This window comes from Anser cygnoides, chromosome 5 (assembly GCF_040182565.1).
Source record: "Anser cygnoides isolate HZ-2024a breed goose chromosome 5, Taihu_goose_T2T_genome, whole genome shotgun sequence".
Taxonomy (NCBI): Eukaryota; Metazoa; Chordata; class Aves; order Anseriformes; family Anatidae; genus Anser; species Anser cygnoides.
In genome coordinates this window covers 42,082,414-42,102,756 of record NC_089877.1, presented here as the reverse complement: position 1 = coordinate 42,102,756, position 20,343 = coordinate 42,082,414, and the positions used below count along the sequence as shown (strand labels likewise).

Genomic DNA, 20,343 nt, shown 5'->3' with positions numbered 1-20,343 from the left:
TTCTGCTGCTAAATATTACTCCTCCTTTTTGAGTCCAGGAAGTGGTAAGAACCCAGAATCAACATAACACTTCCAGAAATCACATCAGGGAAAACTGAAAGTAATTAAGCAGCAAAGTTCATAACTAGAAAAATTCAGCACTGCATATGCCAGGAGATAACCCAGAAAGCTGTTTCCACCTCAGTCTTGTATTCAGAAGGTGCAAATTAAAAGCACATTGCATAGATAGTTCAGTGGCTTAAGAGACCACGTACTATAGGAAGAGACCCTAAATCTTCTTGAGGAGAGCAGATGAGACAAGTTCTGCATAAACCAGTGGATGGTGTAAACACAGCTCAATCCCTCATTTTTATTGTTAAATTAAAATAACACAATTCAAAGATTCACAACAGTCAGTCTTTGTAAGGGTAATGCACTCACTGTCAAGCTGCTGTTCCAAACTGAAAACAGATCACTTGCTGGCAAAAGCCATGATTTGCTCCTAAAATGGGAGAGGAAAAAGAAAAGTAATTTGTAAACTGGTATATACGTATACATTCTAGAAAGCAGCTATAGTCTCCTTTCCAGCTCCACATGGGCAACAGTTCCTTGTCAGCCTTTTTTGTCGAGTGCAGAGCACCTATCCCTACATGCAACGAAGTTAAAGAAATTGCAGCAATCTGTTCCTTCTTGGGTAGCACAAAACAGAGACGTAACCAATAGGTCTTAAGCTTAGAAAAAGAGGCTTTCATCTGTTTTTCTGCTTTAAGCAAAGAAACTGTAAAAATACTGAGCACTGAAGCAGCAGCGCGTTGCTCTTTTTAGTAAAATGAACAGAGACACCTTGCCAGTGGCAGCTACTACACTTCGGAAGTTATTGCTCTTCAGTTCAGCCTAGTGTCTCACTGTGACATGACACACAGGAAACTTGGCCACCTGTGTTTAATAGGAAAGAAGGTGACTTGATTTGTGCCGTAAAACAGTCAAATCCAGAAATAAGGAGTCTAATTTGAGGGTGTTCGGGAGCTCTGAGGGCAGGTGAATGAACATCACGACAGTCCAACAACTAAGTCAAGACTGAGCAAAATTTAGGCAGCTAGGCTGCAAACAGAGGTTCTGCATTTAAGACTGAACCTGCTTGCCAGCACCCTCCTCAGGTAACTTCCATTCCAGACTTTTACTTCAGCCAGGAGAGAACAAGTTAACAAGGCAGAACAGCACAGAAACAGATACCTGTCTGAGCTGCGCACCGTATCGGTCAAGTCACCTGATGTCTTGCTCTTTAGTAAAGATTTGTTATTATAGGGCTGTTTTTTCAGGGTGCCTTTCTGGAATGCAGTTCAAAGTTCCACGTTTGCATTCCGTAGCAAAATAAAGTCAAAGACTCCTAATGACTTTTAACCCATAATTACCGAGACAGAGCAGACCCAGATCCTTCATCTTCCCCTGTGCTGCAGGAGAAACCTACAACCACTGAGCCACAAGTTATTTAAGAAATCCTTAGGCTCAATACAGCATAAAAACTCAGTTTGAAGAAGTTACCGTTTTCCAACCAAAAAGTGTTTTTCTTTACTTCAACAGCTTGTGTACACCTGAATGATTCTGGAATCTTCGTACAACCCTCACTAAAGTAAGAATCTTACTTTGACGGGAGGCAGGGCATTTGTTGCTTGCAACCCCCATGTCCTCAGCAACACCAAGGGAGCCAGGCTCGTGGAGTAAAGCCTCTTCAACATATCAATAGCAGCTATCAAGGAGACATTGTGCCTCTGCCGTTCTGTCTCAAACTTTAAGAGATGCTTTAAGGACCCTGGAAGAGATGATTGAATACTTATATTAAGACTGACTTGTCTTGTCTATATAGCAGTCTCCACAGACAACTGAAAACCACAGAAGCAGCAGAGAAATGGTCTATCTTAATAAATACCTCATTCCATCAGCCAGTGGTCTTCATCTCACCACCTCTTTAACTACCATCCTTCTGTGCTTTTAAAGCTCCTTTGAGGTTTTTAAGGATGGAAACTGCATCCAACAGTTTTGCTTCAGAAATGCTTGTGCCTTTTAAATGCAAAATAGCAGCATGCTTGCCCTCACGTTACCAGCAAAGGCTTCTAAGAGTAAGCATCTCACTGACACCTCATGGATCCTTACCCAGATCTTGCCCGTTGAAGGCTGCTGCACTGAGGTGATGAGTTAAGCACGCAATATCACCAAAACCCAGGTTTACACCTTGTCCTGCAAGTGGGTGGACTCTGTGTGCCGCATCCCTAGAGCAAGAAAAAGAGAGAAATTTAGACCCTTTCTTGAAGGAAGCCAAAAGGCTGACAAACTCTTTGCAATGAACTTGATCCTAGAGCAGCATATACAGCTTTATCTAGTACCTCTCCTTGTATGTTATGCTGAACTACCTGACTACCTCTCCAGTTGAAAGGTGCAAGAAAAAAAGGGAGAGAAAAAGCAGATCTGAAAGGAAAAACAATAAAGAGGTGACTAGCTAAAGTCCCATGTGAGATCATATGTGGAACAGGCCTCACTATTTTTTGTAAGTGACCTTGGCACCACAGAAAGCGTATAACTGACACATTTCACATCAGGTAGAGATATTTGAAGGGGCAGGGAGGTCAATTAGGGAGCTGTTGATTATTTTTAGTAGGGGGTGAGATTTTTTGGATGTTGGGGGCCATTGTTTGGTGTCTGTGTGCTGATACGATGATTATTAGGATGGATAGGGCGAATGATCCTAGGCAGGTTTTGATCAATCCTGTGTGAATGGTGGTTGTGGCTTTGCTTGCTATGATTTTTAGGTCAGCAAGGCCTTCAGGTCCTATTTTTTGTATCCCAATAGGTAGATTAAGTGTGAGGTGATGTGTCACATTTCACAACACCAAGTATACAGACATCATGAATACAAAGTAGTGGTTTATCACTGAAAAGAAACCGATTTGATTTTATTATGAGTAACTTATCTGTAAAGAACAAAACCAAACATATTTCTTAAATATTTCTTAAATATGTCACAGTATGCTCATAAGCACAGAGTGACTCAGAAGTTGGAAAGAAGGAAGGTATCTGACATGTGATGTGGCATCCAAGAATTACTATAAACTAGCAAGGTACTGCAGCTATGGGGGAGAAGAGAGTACATTCAGCCTCAGAATGTAAAAGCTGAGGTATTTCCCTCTTTCTATAAATCACTGTACAAAAGCCTGTAACATTCTATCCAGAATTGTCTGTAAATTTTGTCATTTGTGTTCGAGAAAAGTGAGCTAAAACTCAAACTGGTACACAGAATGGCTGCTACAATGTTTGGGGAAGTACAGCTTCATCGTGAGATACTGCATTGTTTTGCTGAACCACGCAAACCAGGAAAGGAAAAGAATTATCACCCAATTTACATAGGAAGCACACAGAAAGCTACTCATACCAAAGGGTTTTGTTGACAAAAGAACAAATGATATAAACGGGGCGTGGATAAAGTCAAACTGCAAGTATAAATGTATTTCGAGCCACCTCATTTGTTAACTGGGAGTCACTATGCTCACATCATTTCTAACCACGCGCCACCCACTCACCCAGCGGCCACCTGCAGGGACCTTACCCAATGAGAGCCACGCGGTGCTGGACGTACTCTGTTGCATGCCCCATTCCAAGGGGGAACATGGCTCGGCTCTCTGGGTCTACTTTAGCGACGCTTGGGGGCAGCTGACGGACTGCAGTCCCTGAGGGTTTCAGGAGTGAAATAGCAGACCGAAACATGGCCCCTGCAGTGTCGATGAAGTCGGAGTGGTTTACGTTGCTCCACTGAAACAAGCAAGCAAACAAAAAGAAACCTTTAGAAATTAACCCAAATGGGACATATAAAAGAACCCAGCAGAAAAAAATCTGAACTAGCTCCAAATGCTGAATTTTAACCAGCTGGACAAAAATATGCAGCAGAAGAAATAACCTTCATCACTTTAGGACATGTAAGTCTCCAACTAGGATAAGCCTACCCTTCCCATCTTTCAGAAATTCAGTCAACTTCTACAGTGCCTTTCAGAACTAACCTAAAAGAATGACCTTCTTTGCTAACTGTTCTTTTAATATCATCCCCACCAGAGGAAGAAACTTGAGAATCCACCTTTCCCATTACTATCCTTTTAGCTTTTGGATTCGTTGTACTTTTCATGATTACAACAGCCAGCCCCGTACCTGCTGCAAGGCTGATACTCACAAAGGCAGAGTTGATGCTATCCACAAAACCTTCCTCATCCATAGTGAGAAGTTCTGATGCATGTTCATGAGATGTAGACCAAACCAGAGAGCTGGCAGTGTCAGACAGCTGGTTTAAGAGAATTTCAAGGGTAAGTATCAACAGGAAAAGAAAAACAAAAAAAAACAACCACTGCAATTATAACTTTAATAAATGAAAAGTAAAAGGCAGAAGAATAGAAGAAGAGTTACTATAGGAACAGACTAAAAGGTAAAAACCAGAGATCAGGAGGCATCTTACCGGAAGAAGAGCAATCGGCCCTGTGGGAAGGAACCTCTGCCACGCTACGTTATTTTCTGTGGCCTACAGTGGAAAGAAGCAAGTGGACAGTTAACAACTAGTGACCTGGCATCATCTACTTAAGCTGTTCTACTGCTTATGGAAGAGAGTCTGCAGAATTTCACCTCAGACAAATGAAGAGTTGCCACCACAGCTGACTGGTCATACCGATGCTCGATGTTCCGAATTTCAGCTTCCTTCCGGACTACAGAGTTATGGCCATCTGCACCAATCTGTGAAAGAGAGATGCAAAACAACCTCTTGAGCATCTCCTAAGAAAGCCAATATTCCAAGTTATTATATTTTTGTTTATACATATGAATATATATCCATATTCCCCCAAACCAGAAGAGGTGGCCCCTTCTGTTCTTGCCCAGTTCACAATCTTCTTGCATCAGGTACAGAACAGGCTACGCACTGTGTCCCTTAGCAGCTCTGACAGAGTTAGCCACTCACCTCACTCAAGCCCTCCACGTGGGTGGAGCGGCACACACGGAATCAGAACCAAATCCAGTGGAAAGGACTTGGGCAAGAGGTGATGCCTGATCAACAGAAATAAAGAGTTTAGTTACCAGCAGTTTGGTCTGAAGTCTGCGTCCATCAGCTAACTCAATTTGGACCCAAGGGCTTGTGTCACAGCTTTGAGAGGGAAGGGGCCAGGTATACCCGACTGCTCTGCTCCCGTAGAAAACCTCCACCCGGTCTGGTGGGAACACAAAGTACCAGGGTCACAGCATGATACAGCCATGAAAAGAAAGGAAACATCACTACAGCAGCAAAGGGCCACACATGTCTTAATGGCACCCTAAGAACTGACCCTACAATTCTCAAGGCGCTCAGAAAGAACAGATCTGGCCAAGTGTTTGTCACTGCAAAGTCTGCTCTGGACAGAAAGCTACATACCTTTTCATTAAGTCTCATTTTGAGAAGACTATGTTCTGGAGAAGTACATATGCAATTGTCTTCATGCTCTGTAGCCTATAGAAGACAGATTTCTTCCTCCCCTCCGCCCCATGACAAGAAGCTGCCCATGTTCCAGAGTTATTTGTTAGACGAATTCTCTTTCTCCTCTCATAAATTAGCATACACAACAGAAGACAAGTAACTGAAAGCTCTCTGCAGGCAATAAAATATTAAAGAAGTTGTCCACTACCTGCTACTGCATCTAACTGTTTTGTGAGAGCAGACATAATGACGTCATTCTCCACTATGTAACCCATGTCATCTAAGTCATCTTTCTCAAAAACAATGATGGCCTCTGAACAAGCATCCCACACCTGCAAAGAAAAAATACATGATATGAAGCTACATGACAGATAAGTGCAGTTCCTTCAGGGAACATGAATATGTCTATCTTAACAGCAAAAGGCTACGTCAATCTAGAAATACAGGACTAGAGGAAATGCCCTGGACCACTGTTATATAATTAACATATAATGCTACCCTATCACCTTTACCTTTATTTCTGTCTTTCCTGACTAGTACCCATGTCTCCATATCTACAGCTTCCATTAGGAATCAAGTTTTCATCCTGCAACATCAAGACTGAGAACAGGCATCTCCCTACAGAAAAGCATGGCCTGCCCTTTGCCAAAGAAATACAACTTTGGATGTTTGAGAATTCAAAGCAGACAAACACACAGTACATTCCCATCCCTGAGTATGGCACCTGCATTCGCCGGAACGGTTTGAATCTCAGGCTGCAGACATGATCCCAGGCACCAAAACCTGAAAGAGAAAGAAGACACAAATGCATGGGGACACAAGGGACACTGAGACCCAAACAAAGCTGAAGCTCACTCCACACTCTCCTCCTCTCTCCCTGACTATGAACCACTAACTCCTTTCCAGCTTGCCCAGACTTTCACCATCCCTAAACAGGGGCAGTTCTACCTCAGCACCTTTACAGCTCCAGCGTCACGTTATTGATTTTGCTATTAACGCAAGCCACTAGAAAAGACACAGGTTTTCTGTGAGTGCTGTGACTTATATGGTCAACTGTCACTGGGCAAAAAAACCAGACACAGACATTCATAACCGTCGCTGTCTATAACATTTCTTTCTCTATAAGGAATCAAAGCTCCAATCTGCCTTTGAAATGAAAATTGATCAGGAGAAGTGAGTTACCAAACTACAGAACACTAAATATGTGGGAAACGTGCTTATTTTGTGAACAGAGCATTACAGATGCTATACAGAGCATCTTACAACCTTCTGCTAGCCTAACAACCCCAACGTTTGCATTATATATATATTTATATAAGCAATCAGACCAAGATACCAGAACACAGATCCCTGTTACGATGAAAAGCCTGATTTAACCACTCCAATTCAGTACTTAGAATACTAAAAGACAAAGCCAAACAACCCCATCCTGTTCAGGATGAAGGCAATGCATCCTCAGAGGGGTTTTGTTTAAACAAAACAAAAACAGTTCAAACATGCTGCTAAAAACACAAAGAACAGAAATTTCACTTACTGCTTAGGAGGGTCGCTGATCCTGGGGAGATGGAACTGACCCTGTTACTGAATCTCTCTGGCAACTGACCATATTCTTTCCTAGGACCAGCCTCCAACAAAGCGATTTTCTTATCATGGAAGTGGATATCATGCCCTAAAGGAAGCAAATACACGCTTCGGTAGAATGCTCCTGCCAAAAGGCCCTTTTCTCATTTCTTCATCAATAACGTCTACATGTTTTTGTAAGAAGATAGAATTCAAACTGAACCTCATGAAGAAACAATATTACAGTGCAGGTTTTGACTAGGCAGGTAAACTTTAGTATGTTGAAGCTTTATAACTACAACCCTGTAACTGTGACAGGCAACCCTTCTGCAGTTAAAGCAAGGATTAAACCTTTAATTTTTGTACAATTTTTTCATTTTTGCACAAGTTTGTGCAGATTTTGTTATTAAAGTCCACTACTGAAGTCCAGTATTAATGAGTGAATTCTGCAAGTACAGAACACGTTTTTCAGAGCCTAAATATAAATCCATTAACTAGAACAAGAGACAAAAATTTAAACTTTCATTATATTTAAGAAGTACATCAGTGTTGGTTATGTTCTTAAATTTTGACAGTGGAATAGCACAGGCAGTTTTGACTTTCCATATGGTTAAAGTGAAGGGAAAAAAAATGAAAAGATTATTCAAGTAAAGAGTAAATCATACCAAACTGGCAGTGCTCTTTGCATCTACTGCTCTGGCAGTACAAGCTACTGAGACCAGGAACAACGTCCTTACATCATCACGAGTTCACTGCCACAGCAGCCCTAACAACAGCCGCATCTTGAACTCGTTTTCTAGATTCCACATAAGGACCTCATCTCCTGAAAGGCCCCAACTCTGCTCCTTAGCCTTAAGGACTGCCTGAGGGGCTCCTGGTGCTAACTGTCTCAAGTGTCATTGTGGTGGCGCTTAACAACACGCACAGAACAATGATAAATTTGTGAAGTGAATCTTTTAATACTTGCAAAAAACCTTATTTCTTAGGATCTTTGCTCTTTAAAATCTCTTCTGTTCAGGCTTCTGTCAATATCACACCCTCCTGAATCAACGCTGCAAATACAGGAGCTGCCAGTACTCTCAGGATCATTATTGACAAAAACTAACTGCAAATGTATTTTTAAACTCAGTATTCTGAGCTTTAAAATACAGACTTAGAGAATAAAACTTTGGGTCGGAATAGCATGTAGGCACTAAGCTTTAAGAATAACTTCCCAGGAAAACACAGCTACGGCTGAAATTATTCATCAGCGACCTGAGGGTGAATACCTGACACAAACACTACAAGTAGCCTAGGCAACTCAAAGCACTAGATACGTAAAAAATAAATCAAAACAGAGCTACGCCGGGGCCCCCCACGACGGCCGCCTCCAGCCGCCCCGCCCGCAGGAAGGTCACGGCCTTACCCAGCGCGGCGGCCATGGCGCTGCCCACCATGCCCCCGCCCGACACCACCACGTCGTAGAGCGGCGCGGCGGCGGGGCCGTGAGGAGGAGGAGGAGGAGGGTGAGGAGGAGGGTGAGGAGGAGGAGAAGCGGCAGTGAGGGATCGGAGCGGGGCCCGCCGCCGGCCCAGCGGAGCCAGCAGGGCCCGGCCACACGCTGCCGCCATGGCTGCGAAAATGGCGGCCGCCGCCGCCCCGCCCGCCACGGCCATGGCAACCATGGCAACGGCGCCGCTCCCCGAGGCGGGGGGGCGGGCGCTGCGAGAACACCCCTTCCTCGGCACCAATGAGCGAGCGGTACGAGCCGTCCGTCTTGGAGCCTGATTGGCTGCTTAGGCAGAGAGGCGGGGCTAGAGCGCCGCAGGCCTCGCTGATTGGCGGAAGCCGGGCCGGGAGCTGAAGCAGCGGCGGCGGCCTGCGGGTGAGGGCAGGGCCGGGCCGTGGGCGGGGAGGGGGGCACGGCGCGGGGCCGCAGCCCCCTGAGCGCGTTGTGTGTTGCAGGTGCCGGCGGGACCCGAGGCGCTCAGGGATGGAGGGGCCGGAGGGTGCGGACCGGGCGGCGGCGGGCAGCGGGCCCGGCGTGTGGCGGCGGGGCCAGGCCCAGGGCCCCGGGGACGTCTCGCGGCGAGCGGCCGGGGCCGGGGCGCCCAGGTAGGGCGGGGGCTGCCGGGGCCCCTCGGCACCCGCGGGAGGCCCCGTAAGCGGCGTTCGCGTGGAGCACGAAGCGCGCGGCTGTCCCGAGCCTGCGCTCACCGGGTTTAACGTCGCGTGCACGCGCGTCTCGGTCCCCGCTGCAGGGCTGTGGAAGCGCGCTGCCCGCTCGCACGAAGCAAATAAAGTCGCAGTTTACAAAGCAGAAGGTAGCACAGGTTACGGCAGTCGCCTGGCGAGCGCAGTGGCTAGCAGCCTTTTTCCGCGATTAGCCCCCTTCCGTATCTCCCTGTTTTCCTGCGCTTGGTCTTCACTGACCCACCTCACCCCCTCGCTTGCCCTGCGTCTGAGCCTTCCCTAAACTTCTCGTAGCGTTTTACCCTGTCCTGTATCACCCCCAAAATACTATGAGAAGTTTGCTGTTTCTGTGAGACCCATGATAGTCTCGTGGTTTGTTTTAATGTTTTTTTTTTTTTTTTAATTGGTTCTATGCTCTTCTGAACAGCTACAAGGCTGCCAGCTGGGTCTCTCAAAAGTTGCACTCTTGTAGTTCCTGGTAGTCACCCTTCCTAAAAGTTTTGGGAATTCCAGTGTTCAGTTCCATTTCCCGAATATCCTCGAAGCTAGAACGTCCTGTTTAACTTGTGGCCTTACTGGCATCAGAGTACCAGCAGCATCATAAGTTGCAGTAGAGATCTAGGTAGTCGCAATTGCCATTCTATGTGTAGAAAACAGAATACAAGCAAACCTATGTTCACAGACTTAAGTAGCAAAGGAAAATACAAAGCCGGAGAACGATAAGGACTAGGCCTTTTTTAACTACCAGCCCAGCCTACAGTGCCTTTCTCTTAATCAACAGCATCTCCCTTCTTTTAATTCTAATTGTTAATAATTTCCCTTATTTCCCCTTCATAATGTCTTTGTCTTAGTCCTGCATCTGGTAACAAAAGACAGTCCAGGTCTTTGATTGACCTCACCTCGGACAGTAACTGGGATCAGCAAAAACCTCACTTGTTTCCTAAATCCTGCCTGAGGCCAAAAAGTGCTTCATCTCCCTGGATTCCCTCCATCACCATCCCTCAGCCCTTCAAAATGACACTGCGGGAAGCTCGCAAAAAGTCCCAGCTGATGAAGTCATACCTGTTTCTTGAACTAGACAAACCGAGAGACAAAAGGCAAAGCCAGGATGAAGCGGAATGTCAGAAGCAATTCCGGGCACAGCCTGTACCTGCCCATGTGTTTCTGCCCCTTTATCACGAAATAATGGAACAGAATGAGATTCGCAGGCAAATAGCAACACAGAAAAGAAAGGAGCTGCTGCTTTCCAGTCAGCGGCCCTTCAGTTTCCTGGAGAAGGAGGAGAAAAAGAAAGAAGCTATCAGACAAAAGTTCCTGGCAACAGCAACCCCAAGTGAGAGCTCCAAACCGAAGCAAGCCAGTCGAAAAGTTCCTAAATCCACTTATGACCCACTTCTTGGAGATAAACTCAAAGGTAAAGTGCCAGGGCTCTTCCTGGAAAAAGCTCCCTGACTGTCCCTTACTTCCTGGGAGTATAAGGCCAGTATCGTTACTTCCTCTGGTATTGTCTGGTCTCCTGTGTATCACTGCTCATTACATTTCATCTAGAGACCCTTAAGGTAGAGTGTCCTAAATTTAGCAGTCTCGTGGTAGCATCAGCTGTGGCAGTTCTGCACTACTCCCAGACACACGTGGGTACATTGAGCTCTTCAGACGAACTGCTGTGCCCTTTTTGCTGCATATTGTGATAGTCTGGGAACCCTTCCTTAAACTGAATTCCATGCTTTTATTCCCTACATTTAGACTAAAGCGACTTGCATGCTGTGTGTGTGTGGTACCAGCATGAAACCAGATGTAGTGCCAGAAGTATCTATCCAAGGTTCATGCAGTATCTTAGAACTAGTAATTTTACTCCCACCCAAGTCACCTGTGCTGCACAGAACCCCTGGGAGAAACACATTTCCTGAGCCCAAATCAGGCAATTAGTCTGGTTCCAAGTAACAGTGCAGTAGTCCTGTCTCTCCTGCCATTCTCTGATGTTTTCAGTTACCTTCCCAGTTACTCTCCACCTTCTTACTAAGCACTGAAACATGTGAGGGAGGTGCTAAGACCATTCTAGTCAGAGATATGGTCAAGGAAGTTGTCCTGATACTCTCTCTCTTTCAGGTGGTTTAAGCTTAAGCGCTCACAGTTGCAAATTTGAAGTAAACAGCACAGACTTAACACTCAGTATAGGAGATAAATCGGTCCTTCCAGTCCTTAATGGTTATCATCGCTTTTCTTACCCTTTTTTGCGTAAACACCAGTTTTCATCAGAAAAACTTATGTTGAACACTACTACATTAAATGGATTGGAAGGGTAAAAGAGAGCAAGGGATAAACCATTGTTCTGTTTCTGTCTGTCATATGAGAAGGAGGGGGGAATGAACATTTCATACGTCAATCAATGCAAACTTATAAACAGACTCCAAAAAATCTTATGTTGCAAACAGCAGTATTGACTTTTTTTTTCCTAAAAGCAACAAAAAAAAACAATTTTGTCAACGCTTTCATAAATATTTAGTGTTGCTCAGTAAAGGACACAGTTTGACATTATACCCCTGAAACATTTTTTCTATGGAAAATTTGCCACAGAAGTCACAAGACATGATCCATCCACCAAATCCTCCTTACTTAAAATCTTTTTCAGAACAAACAGTGCTGGATATTAGATAGAAAAGCCATCATCCATTATGAGTATGCTTGAAAAGCCTGTTTGGATCAGTCAGCATGAGGACATAAAGTCCCATATGAAAAGTAGAACCTTCATTAACACGTCTGCAAGACAAGGGCACAATTACCTGCTACTCCTCAGAAAAGGAACAGGAGGAGAAGGCCAGTTCAGTAACTTACCCTGTGAGAAGGGAAAGAGATATCTAGAGATTAATGCCTAAGAATGAGACACGACCATGGTTCTTCGTGTTCCTTCGAATTTCTTTCCTGGGAGGCAGGAGAGAGGAGGAGGAAAGTGGGGAAAGAGAACACCAGATGCCTGTTCTCTCTTCTGTGAGCAGCTGCCATCATAAAGAAAAGTTTAGAGTTGTCCAGTGACGATTTGGCAGCCTTTTATGTCACTTGTATTCTTCTCATTGTTTTGTTTTTGATTCATTAGAAGCTGAACTCTACAGAGAAATCCGCATTCAGATGAGAGCCAAGGATTTGCTTGAGAGCTCTGTAGCTCCTATAGATACCAGCAACTGTCGGAGGAAGCCTCAGTCCCGAACTGCCACTAAAACTAAGCAGGAAAAACTTGGCTTCTTGCAGGACAAAAGCTTCAGCTTCACACCAAGGATTAATCCAACAATACCAGATTTTGAAGAACTTTATTGGGCATTTCAGAGGGAAGCAGTAAGAAGACAAGAAGTCAAAGAGGCAACTCGTAATAAGCCGTTCAAGCTACGAACCTCCAATCTCCGTAGCAGGCAGAGGCAGGCTAATGAAAGGATAAAGGTGAGATGACCAGATATTTCTGTGGTACTATCCTCTGTGATTGAGATGGCAAGTTCTTAAATGTATAGCATTTATTTATGCATATTTTATGTCCTTTAGTGAGACCTCTGCTGCTGCCTTGAGAGTACTGCAGAATTCTAGCAGAAATCAGAGAATGAAGTTCTACACAAAGAGATGAGCTATGGCAGCTAAGCTCAGCCACCCTTCCATACTCCTAACCAAGTCTCCTTCCCTCTCACCCCTCAGCCTCTCCCCATGTAAATCCCTACTGGTAGAAGAGAGAAAAATGAGTGCACTGCCCACATACCTCCAACTGTTCTCTCTAGCTGACAAAGAACAGAGGACATTCTATGCTGTGAACAAACACACTGAATAAAGTTCCATTTCTTTCAGGATTCTCATCAACTTTCCAAAGTTTCGGTGCAAAAAAGTCATTCTCTGACTGCACTTTCCTCTCTCTCTTCCAACACCCTTCCAGTACATATTACAGATGCAACAAGAAAAAGGGAATCTGCTATTAGGTAAGTAGAAAAGTTTGTCTGCAAGACCACACACCAACTAATGGCTGAAATGTAGTCTTCTTTCCTTGCTAATTCTTATCCTGCCTCCCAGTTGATCTGAGAGCTACATACATCTATGTCTGGAATTTTGCTTTTCTCCTTAGAGGATTACAAAACTGAAACTGCCAGCCAGCATGCAGTCTGGCACTGTTAAGTGAGCTCATTACTTACTTTCTCCTATACAGATGCTCCCAAGAAAGCAAAAAGGAAGGAGACAAAGAAGGAATTTATTGGCTGGAAGAACAGAAAAAGAAATGTCAAGCTATCCGTAAGTCAGTGAACAGCCGAGCAAAAGCCCTGGATCCGCATAAAAGTCTGGATGAAACACTCAAGGAGAAGTTGAAACAGAACTGGTCAGTATCCTGTTCTGCACAGAGATAACTGTTTGCTTTGGTAACTGGGGATTATCAGATGATTTTTTAAGAGGAGTTGGGTCTAAGAGCCTTCATTCCTAACCTGACTTTTTTTGGCTGCCATACCTATTGCACATTCATTTGGGTTTCTTCACAGTCCCATGCTACTCTTTCCAAACAGAGTAGTTTCCTTTAGATTAACATCGGTAGAGACGATGTTGTACAAACAAGCCAACTGAAATGTCTCCTTTGGTAAAGCACATAAAACACATAAGGCAAGATTTTGTCAAAACTTGAACACTGGTTCTCTTCTTACACTCCAGTAGTAAAGCTTGCTGAGGGTACATAGCTTGCTAGCAACAGCAGTGTTTTCCCCAGCATTTGGAATAAGGAAAATTCCCAGAGCTATTTAAAGGACAAAATGGTTATTGAGAATTCCTGGTTCCTGATCAGCTACAGTCAGAGGGAACCTGTATTAGACAGGGAAATTTTCCATTTCAGGCAAAATATGAGAGAGAGAACAAAGGAATACAGAAAGGAGCTGGAAGAAATGCAGCTGCGAGTCAAGAACAGACCATACCTCTTTGAACAGGTCACCAAGGTAACTGGTCAAAGTTCCAGAGTGTTTCTGGACAGGATACGTTGTCTTTCATTTAAGACAGGCATTAAGAAGTTCAGTCTCAAGTTATTCATCGATGAGAAGGTACAAAGGCTCGTATAGTCTCTGGACTATGTTTAAAATAATACATGGCACAGCCACCCAAGTGTTACTTAAACTCCTTCCCATGACTTGAAAAACACTTGTACTTATTGGTTGTAGGGCTTTCCAATCCTTAATATATATTGCAATCAAAATATACGGTCTGATCAAAATTAAGGCCTTATCACACCGGAAACTATACGAATGCCTATTCTGCACCTGAATACCATGGCCTACAGTCTAGAAATTTTAAACTTTTTTTCTCAAAACCCTCTCCAGTTGAGCACTTATACTGTGTAACTCCAGTGCTACTGGAAAAACATGAATGATTGTTGAGTCACTTTTATCACCTGCAAGCTCGGCTGTCTGTGGTTGCATTCAGCACATCTCACCATCACACAGTACCTACCACCTGCAAATCTATAGTGCACTTAAGTGTAGATACAAAATTTATTTTATAGAAAGTGTATTTCCCTCAGTTTTCTCTCTCAAGTTCTGTCTCCTTGCAGAGTTGATAGATACCTGGTTAGAGACATGCTGACAATATATAGCTATGTGCTGATTTAAGATATCTCAATAGAAATATCCTCTTGGCTTAAACTTTCTGTTCAGGTGAGTAGTTAATGGAAGCAGAGAATACATTTGTATGATAAATTTTGGTAACGTTTCTGTTTGTCAGGTTGGTAAGAATTAACCAGTATTGATAGCATGAACTTAGCTGGAGACAAGATTTCTGTCTTCCATCCAGAATGCCTTAATCTTTAGAAACCAGCCACTCCCTCTGGAAAACCTCATTTCAAACTACATTAATTTGCAAGGTTTATGCAGAGGCAGTGAGGATATAGGATCCAGGTTGCTTGGTTTTCAGCTTCTTGAATATGAGCTGATGTGAAGCTATTTCACAAGCTCTGTTTGTTGAACTCCACTGTGGTTAGTGCTTACAAATTACAAACCAACATGCTTCCAGAATTTCTCACAACCCTTTTTTGCACATATTCTCAACCTGAGTGTCAGAGTCAGGATTCAGACACAAGTGTGCTACTGTGTTAAGACTGGAATGCTGTAGAAGCAGGAGAACAGAAGAACAAAATGAAAAAGAACAGAAGCAGGAAAAGGTGAGCTCCAGCTTAAAGAGAGATGGGGGACATTCTCCTAGTATTCAGCTTTGATATTGTACCCTACAGAAGACAAGAATTCTGGACAGGGGCTTTGCTGTTCTCTTGTTCTCATTAGGAGTGTCAGCCATAAACTTTAAAACAACTTGACTTGGCTTACAGGAAAGTCCCAGTTCTGTATGCTTACCATTTAAGTTTCAATTTCATAGCATGATGCCCGTCAAGGAGCAGAGCGTCGCTACAGACACACCCTCCAGCACGTTGGGCTAAGTGAAGAATTTGTAAGGAAAAAAGGAGAAGATGCTACTGACGCTACTGACTTGCTGGAAGAAGAATCTGACATTCACAGGTAATAATAATAATGCAATAGAGCTCATTTGCCTTTGACTGGAAATCTTTTCCTTTTTCACAGAAGCCTCCCTACATGTAGTGGAGGAAAAATTACATTAACGCCACTCCTCTGTAATTAAGCATCATGGTTTCTCTGTCTTGACTTCCATGACTGCTAGGCAGGCCCCCTATTTCATATGCATGGAGCAAAGCAGCAAGTAAGCACTGCAAACCATTTCCAGTATTAAATAATCACTATTTCTGCAGAGTGCCCCAACCTCAGAGTGAAAAGAACGACTGCACTGTACAGGAAGGAGAACCTCACAAAGAACAGAGAGGAGAGGAAAAGGCAACGTAAGATCTAACAGAAGAACCCATGGGTCATCTCTTGATTCTTTGAATTCAAGATTCTCCAGGTTAATCCTCAGGAACTTTCTGGTTTCGGCTGACAATAATTGCTCTGGGGTAAGTGAGATGGGAGAACTTAATAAAGGAAAAAAAGGCTGACTGTTGTTTAGAGCACATTTTGTCCAACCCAGCAAACCTTGCAGCCTCCCTTAGTCTTCACAAGTGTTCCTCATGTGAGCCATTTCCCCTTCTTTAAAAGGACTGCATGAAACAAAACAAGTTAAAAAGGTTGAAGCACTATCTCTGGATAAAAGTAGACATGAAAGATTGAAGAGATGCATCCTCTAATGTCAGCTGCTTGTGTTCATGCCACAGAAGTGCAAAGAAAGGGAAGCGTCCTTCTCAATGTGCTATGGTTTATACATAACTGGGGTAGAATGACTTTAAACAAGGTATTTCTACAAAAATAGCAGAAGTTGACCTACCTTGGCAGAAGACTCATGGGGAATTTCTTCTCGAGCCTGTTAACTCTTCATTTACTGATGACCATGTATCTGCTTTTTCCTCCCATTAGGAAAAAGCAATAGTCTTTCTATATTAAAATATCTCACATAAGCCATGATTTGAAGCTTTGTTTTAACTTCTTACCAATTTAGGTAATTAATTTGGCCTGAAAAAAAAAACCAACCAAAAGTATGGAGAAGGTTATAATTAAACAATGCGTCACTTCGGATTGCTATTGTCCTAATTCTACTATTACTGGGATATCAAAGATGGACTTTGGTGCAACTGAGATAAGGTATTACTTGTCAATGTGTCACTCAAATGCCTGGGTATACCATCTGAAATGGTATGGTTCACACATTAATCATCTTCCTGTACCTGATAATAATAAGAGTCTCAAAAATACAAACCGCTCCCACCCATTTTCTGAGAATGATGGTGTCAAAGCACTTTGAGATTAAAAAAATTTTTAATGGCTATCAATGTTTCTGCATTGTCCAATTTCTTTATCAATCTTTTCCTCACTTAAATGGAAGTTGCATCTTTTTCATCTTCATTAGCTCTAATTATTTCTCCTTCCATAATAACACCAACTCATCGTCAAATCAGAAATACGGTAGCTGTAACAGCTAGCACATTAGATAAAGATATAAAACTGAGATCATGGCATTTTAAATCATAACAAAGCATTAGATCCAGGAATTTAGGGTGCCAGGTTTTCAGGCTGCTATGTTAAGACTTACACAGAGATCAGTTCATGCTGGTACATAGCTGAGTGCATTATGTTGCAGCAATCCTTACTGACCCAAAGAATTTCCGACAAATCTAAGCATAGGCTTCTGTTTTTCCTTTTTTTTTTTTTCTTTTTCTAGTTGAGCTTTCTACGCAATGCATCTGCGGAGTGCTGTATCCCAGATTCAAATACTGTCCTTCACTAGTGAAATTACCAAGTGTTTGAGAGCCAATTCCTTTCCTGTGGAGGCTTAACAACCTGGGAAGGTTCAAGGAAGGATGTTACCAGTACTCCAGTTTCTACATAGGTTTAGTTGTGTAGGGCACACAAAGGCTGTTCTTTCCCCTGTATCCCATGAAAAAGCACAGAGATGTAATCATATTGTCACCGTGCCCTGTCAAGTTGAAAGAAGAAAGAAGGAAATATTTCTGCCATGCTACAAGTCTCTGGTCTACAGTGTGTGAAAAAATGTGGAGCAGTGGGAGGAAATTAACATACATTTTGATCTGTGTTTACTAGTACCTGCATCACAGGAAAGTACTAATTCAGGAAAAAAACAATTTTAGTATTAAAAAATCCCAGAAGGAAGACTAACTTGTACTTGGTTGAGTAGTAATTAATATCTTCCGAGTGCTGGAGTTTAGGAAACACCAGCCTCCCACCACCAGAAACCTTCTAATGACAAACCTCATGTTCTGTTTTCACACCTCCTGAATTTAGCTTCCTGGTGATTGAAACATGGTCATATTCTGCATTTTTTTAGACCATTTTGACACTACAGTTGAATTTTAGTCCAGGACAACATGAAAAGTAATAGGCCTGCTCAGAATGTGCTTTGTGTTCAAGACTCGCATGTCCTTCCAGAGGTCTTGCATACAGTATTGTTTTTTTGTTGTTTTTTTTTTAACTTTATGACTTCCATATTCAGTTACTGTATCACTGTTGTTTTCTTCCTTTTGAAACCACAAGCATCACTTGGATGTGTTGACTTTAACACTATACATAAAGATTATCCTATCCTCTGTATCCTGCATGAGTGTGTACAGTTTTCGTCACCAGCAACTGACTTTCTAACCTGCTTTATCAAACTTATTCCAATAAGTCTACAGTTAAAGCATGTTGTACAAGCTCATAACTACTTTAATTATAAACAGCTCAGCCAGCAGTTTCTGGAGTGCTCGTCTTTCTGATGAAATCTACTTAGAAACTAGTGCCAACCTTACTGCCAACCAAATCCACACCTATAAACTGTGAGGTCTTGGCTAAAACTGGTTGCTAGTTTCCATAATAATACTTGATGCTGGAAAAATAGATTTCCGAGCATGTGAGGTGTAAAGGAAAACATTAAGGAAGGTTACAAAGGTTTGAATTCAGTTAATATATGATATTATACTATGTGCCTTTAACAAATACTAAGGTGTCATACATGAATACAGTAACAGATAAGCCCAAGTCTTTGTTATTGGTCCTTAGTATTAGTATCCGTCCCTAAACTGAAAATGCTGAAATGCTGATGAAAGTAAAAGCATCAAACCAAGTAACTGAAACTCGCTAGGCACCTTTCTTGGTAAACAAACTGTTCTGAAAGTAGGATTATTACATCTCTGATTGTTAATCTCTTAATACACCTCAAAATGGTATGGGAATAAAGAATTCCCACTTTTGTTCTGGAATTTTGCATCATATGAAAATGTTATTTTTAGTTAAAAGAATTACAGGCTGTTCAACTGGGCAACTGAAAGAAGACATTTCACTAGAGCATCTCCCTGTTAAGGTGATGATGAACTAATAAGGTGGTATCCAAACTACATCAGATCCTGATTCACGGACACGCAGTTCTTCTTCTGCAAGAACCTCCAAATTACAATACCTTTACCAACAGCAGCACTACCTTTACATTCAGGTGGGGAGCAATATAAACTCAAAGCATTACCTTCACATAGGAGCCATAACAGGTGCATAGTATCTTAGCAAATTCCTGCATTCTTAGTAGTGCTAACTCTGAAGAAAGTCTGAAGTTAATGAAAAGTCAAAACATCTACATGGTAGACTAATTTATAGCGCTTCATATTTTCAAATTTTCACGGAAAAAGCAACTGGAAAAGAACACAGCAAATGTAATTAAATGATATCAAGTAGTACATTTATTTCAGATATTAAGTCAGCTTCTGACAGTGAGATGTATTAGAATATAGTCTCTGAAGGTAAAGGATGGAAGGCCTGTTCCTCAAGATACTGGGTGTTTGCACAGTGCCTAGCACAATGAGGTCCCGGTCCTTAACTGGGCTTATAAGTGCTCCAGCAAAACAAACGCTTTAGGCTTTAGGAGAATGGACTGCATAAGCAGTTTTGAAATGGCGTTCCACAACATGGGCTAAATGACATCTAAGCAGCAGACTTCACCTTTTAAGCTCTGCAAGAGAGAAACTTGGTCCAGCAGGTCTTCTCCGACTCCAGTTTTAGGATTCATTCTCCACCTACCCACCTGCTCCGTGCACACTTAAAGCAATGCTCACTTGTCCCACTGCGACATGATCAGTCTCTAGGAGGAACGATCAATCCCACTTCAGTCACCACATATAAGAGGACGGAAAAAAGAGCAGCTGGTCTCACCCTCCTCTACTCCAATAATAGACTCCGTGTCTGGCAGATGCAGGGACTCAACACCAAGGCTGGGCTGAGAGTTCATGGAGATGAGATTCTTACTATGCACTGTAGATTCTTCCAGCAAACTGCTGCCCATCAGTGACTCTATTGCGAAAAAAGGGTAAAACAAAATGATGTAAGGACACTGGAACACATGGTACGATCCCCGTTCCCCCTCCAAGTCACATAGACTTCTTTATTAGGCATCTACTTTATCAGTTCCTACTCTACAGGCATCTGGAGCTCCAATGGATGATAACTCCTACATGTATTGTTTTGGATGTTAGTATGACAGGATCTCATGCAGGCTTGGCTTTCTCTTTAAATAATTCACACAGCATTAAAAAACAGGCTTCTTACAACAAGAATATATAACAAAGGGCAAAAAGATCAACGTAAAAAGAAAGATATCAGATTCATGTTAATTTTGAAAATAAT

The 20,343-nt window shown here is 42.8% G+C and overlaps 3 protein-coding genes across 5 annotated transcripts in view; 1 reads left to right on the top strand and 2 right to left on the bottom strand.

Annotated features, from left to right (window-relative positions):
* Nucleotides 1-322: 322 nt before the first annotated feature.
* COQ6 (coenzyme Q6, monooxygenase) lies at nt 323-8,694 on the bottom strand. Its single transcript, XM_048059809.2, has 12 exons — nt 8,421-8,694; nt 6,990-7,124; nt 6,180-6,238; nt 5,664-5,787; nt 5,083-5,213; nt 4,636-4,743; nt 4,472-4,534; nt 4,193-4,300; nt 3,578-3,780; nt 2,131-2,246; nt 1,623-1,789; nt 323-481 (listed from the first exon to the last, which is right to left on the bottom strand). The coding sequence occupies exons 1-12, from the start codon at nt 8,677-8,679 to the stop codon at nt 452-454; spliced, it is 1,503 nt and encodes a 500-aa protein (XP_047915766.2). The 5' UTR covers nt 8,680-8,694; the 3' UTR covers nt 323-451.
* Nucleotides 8,695-8,785: 91 nt separating this feature from the next.
* The window catches only part of FAM161B (FAM161 centrosomal protein B), a 13,133-nt gene continuing 1,575 nt past the window's right edge, over nt 8,786-20,343 (top strand). Inside the window, exons 1-9 of one of the 3 annotated variants that reach the window (XM_066998084.1) lie at nt 8,786-8,879; nt 8,960-9,109; nt 10,039-10,601; nt 12,279-12,616; nt 13,010-13,137; nt 13,362-13,529; nt 14,031-14,130; nt 15,554-15,693; nt 15,942-17,005. In XM_066998084.1, the coding sequence (XP_066854185.1) occupies nt 8,988-9,109; nt 10,039-10,601; nt 12,279-12,616; nt 13,010-13,137; nt 13,362-13,529; nt 14,031-14,130; nt 15,554-15,693; nt 15,942-16,032 (1,650 nt within the window). In that variant the 5' untranslated portion in view covers nt 8,786-8,879; nt 8,960-8,987 and the 3' untranslated portion in view covers nt 16,033-17,005. Of the gene's footprint in view, nt 8,880-8,907; nt 9,110-10,038; nt 10,602-12,278; nt 12,617-13,009; nt 13,138-13,361; nt 13,530-14,030; nt 14,131-15,553; nt 15,694-15,941; nt 17,006-17,398; nt 19,771-20,343 lie in introns of those variants that run through there. The other 2 variants (XR_010831866.1, XR_010831865.1) reach the window with 2 other exon arrangements.
* Nucleotides 19,386-20,343, bottom strand: part of ZNF410 (zinc finger protein 410) — a 19,343-nt gene continuing 18,385 nt past the window's right edge. Inside the window, exon 10 of the mRNA XM_048059810.2 lies at nt 19,386-20,010. Coding sequence (XP_047915767.1) covers nt 19,826-20,010 — 185 coding nt within the window. The 3' untranslated portion in view covers nt 19,386-19,825. The remainder of the gene's footprint in view (nt 20,011-20,343) is intronic.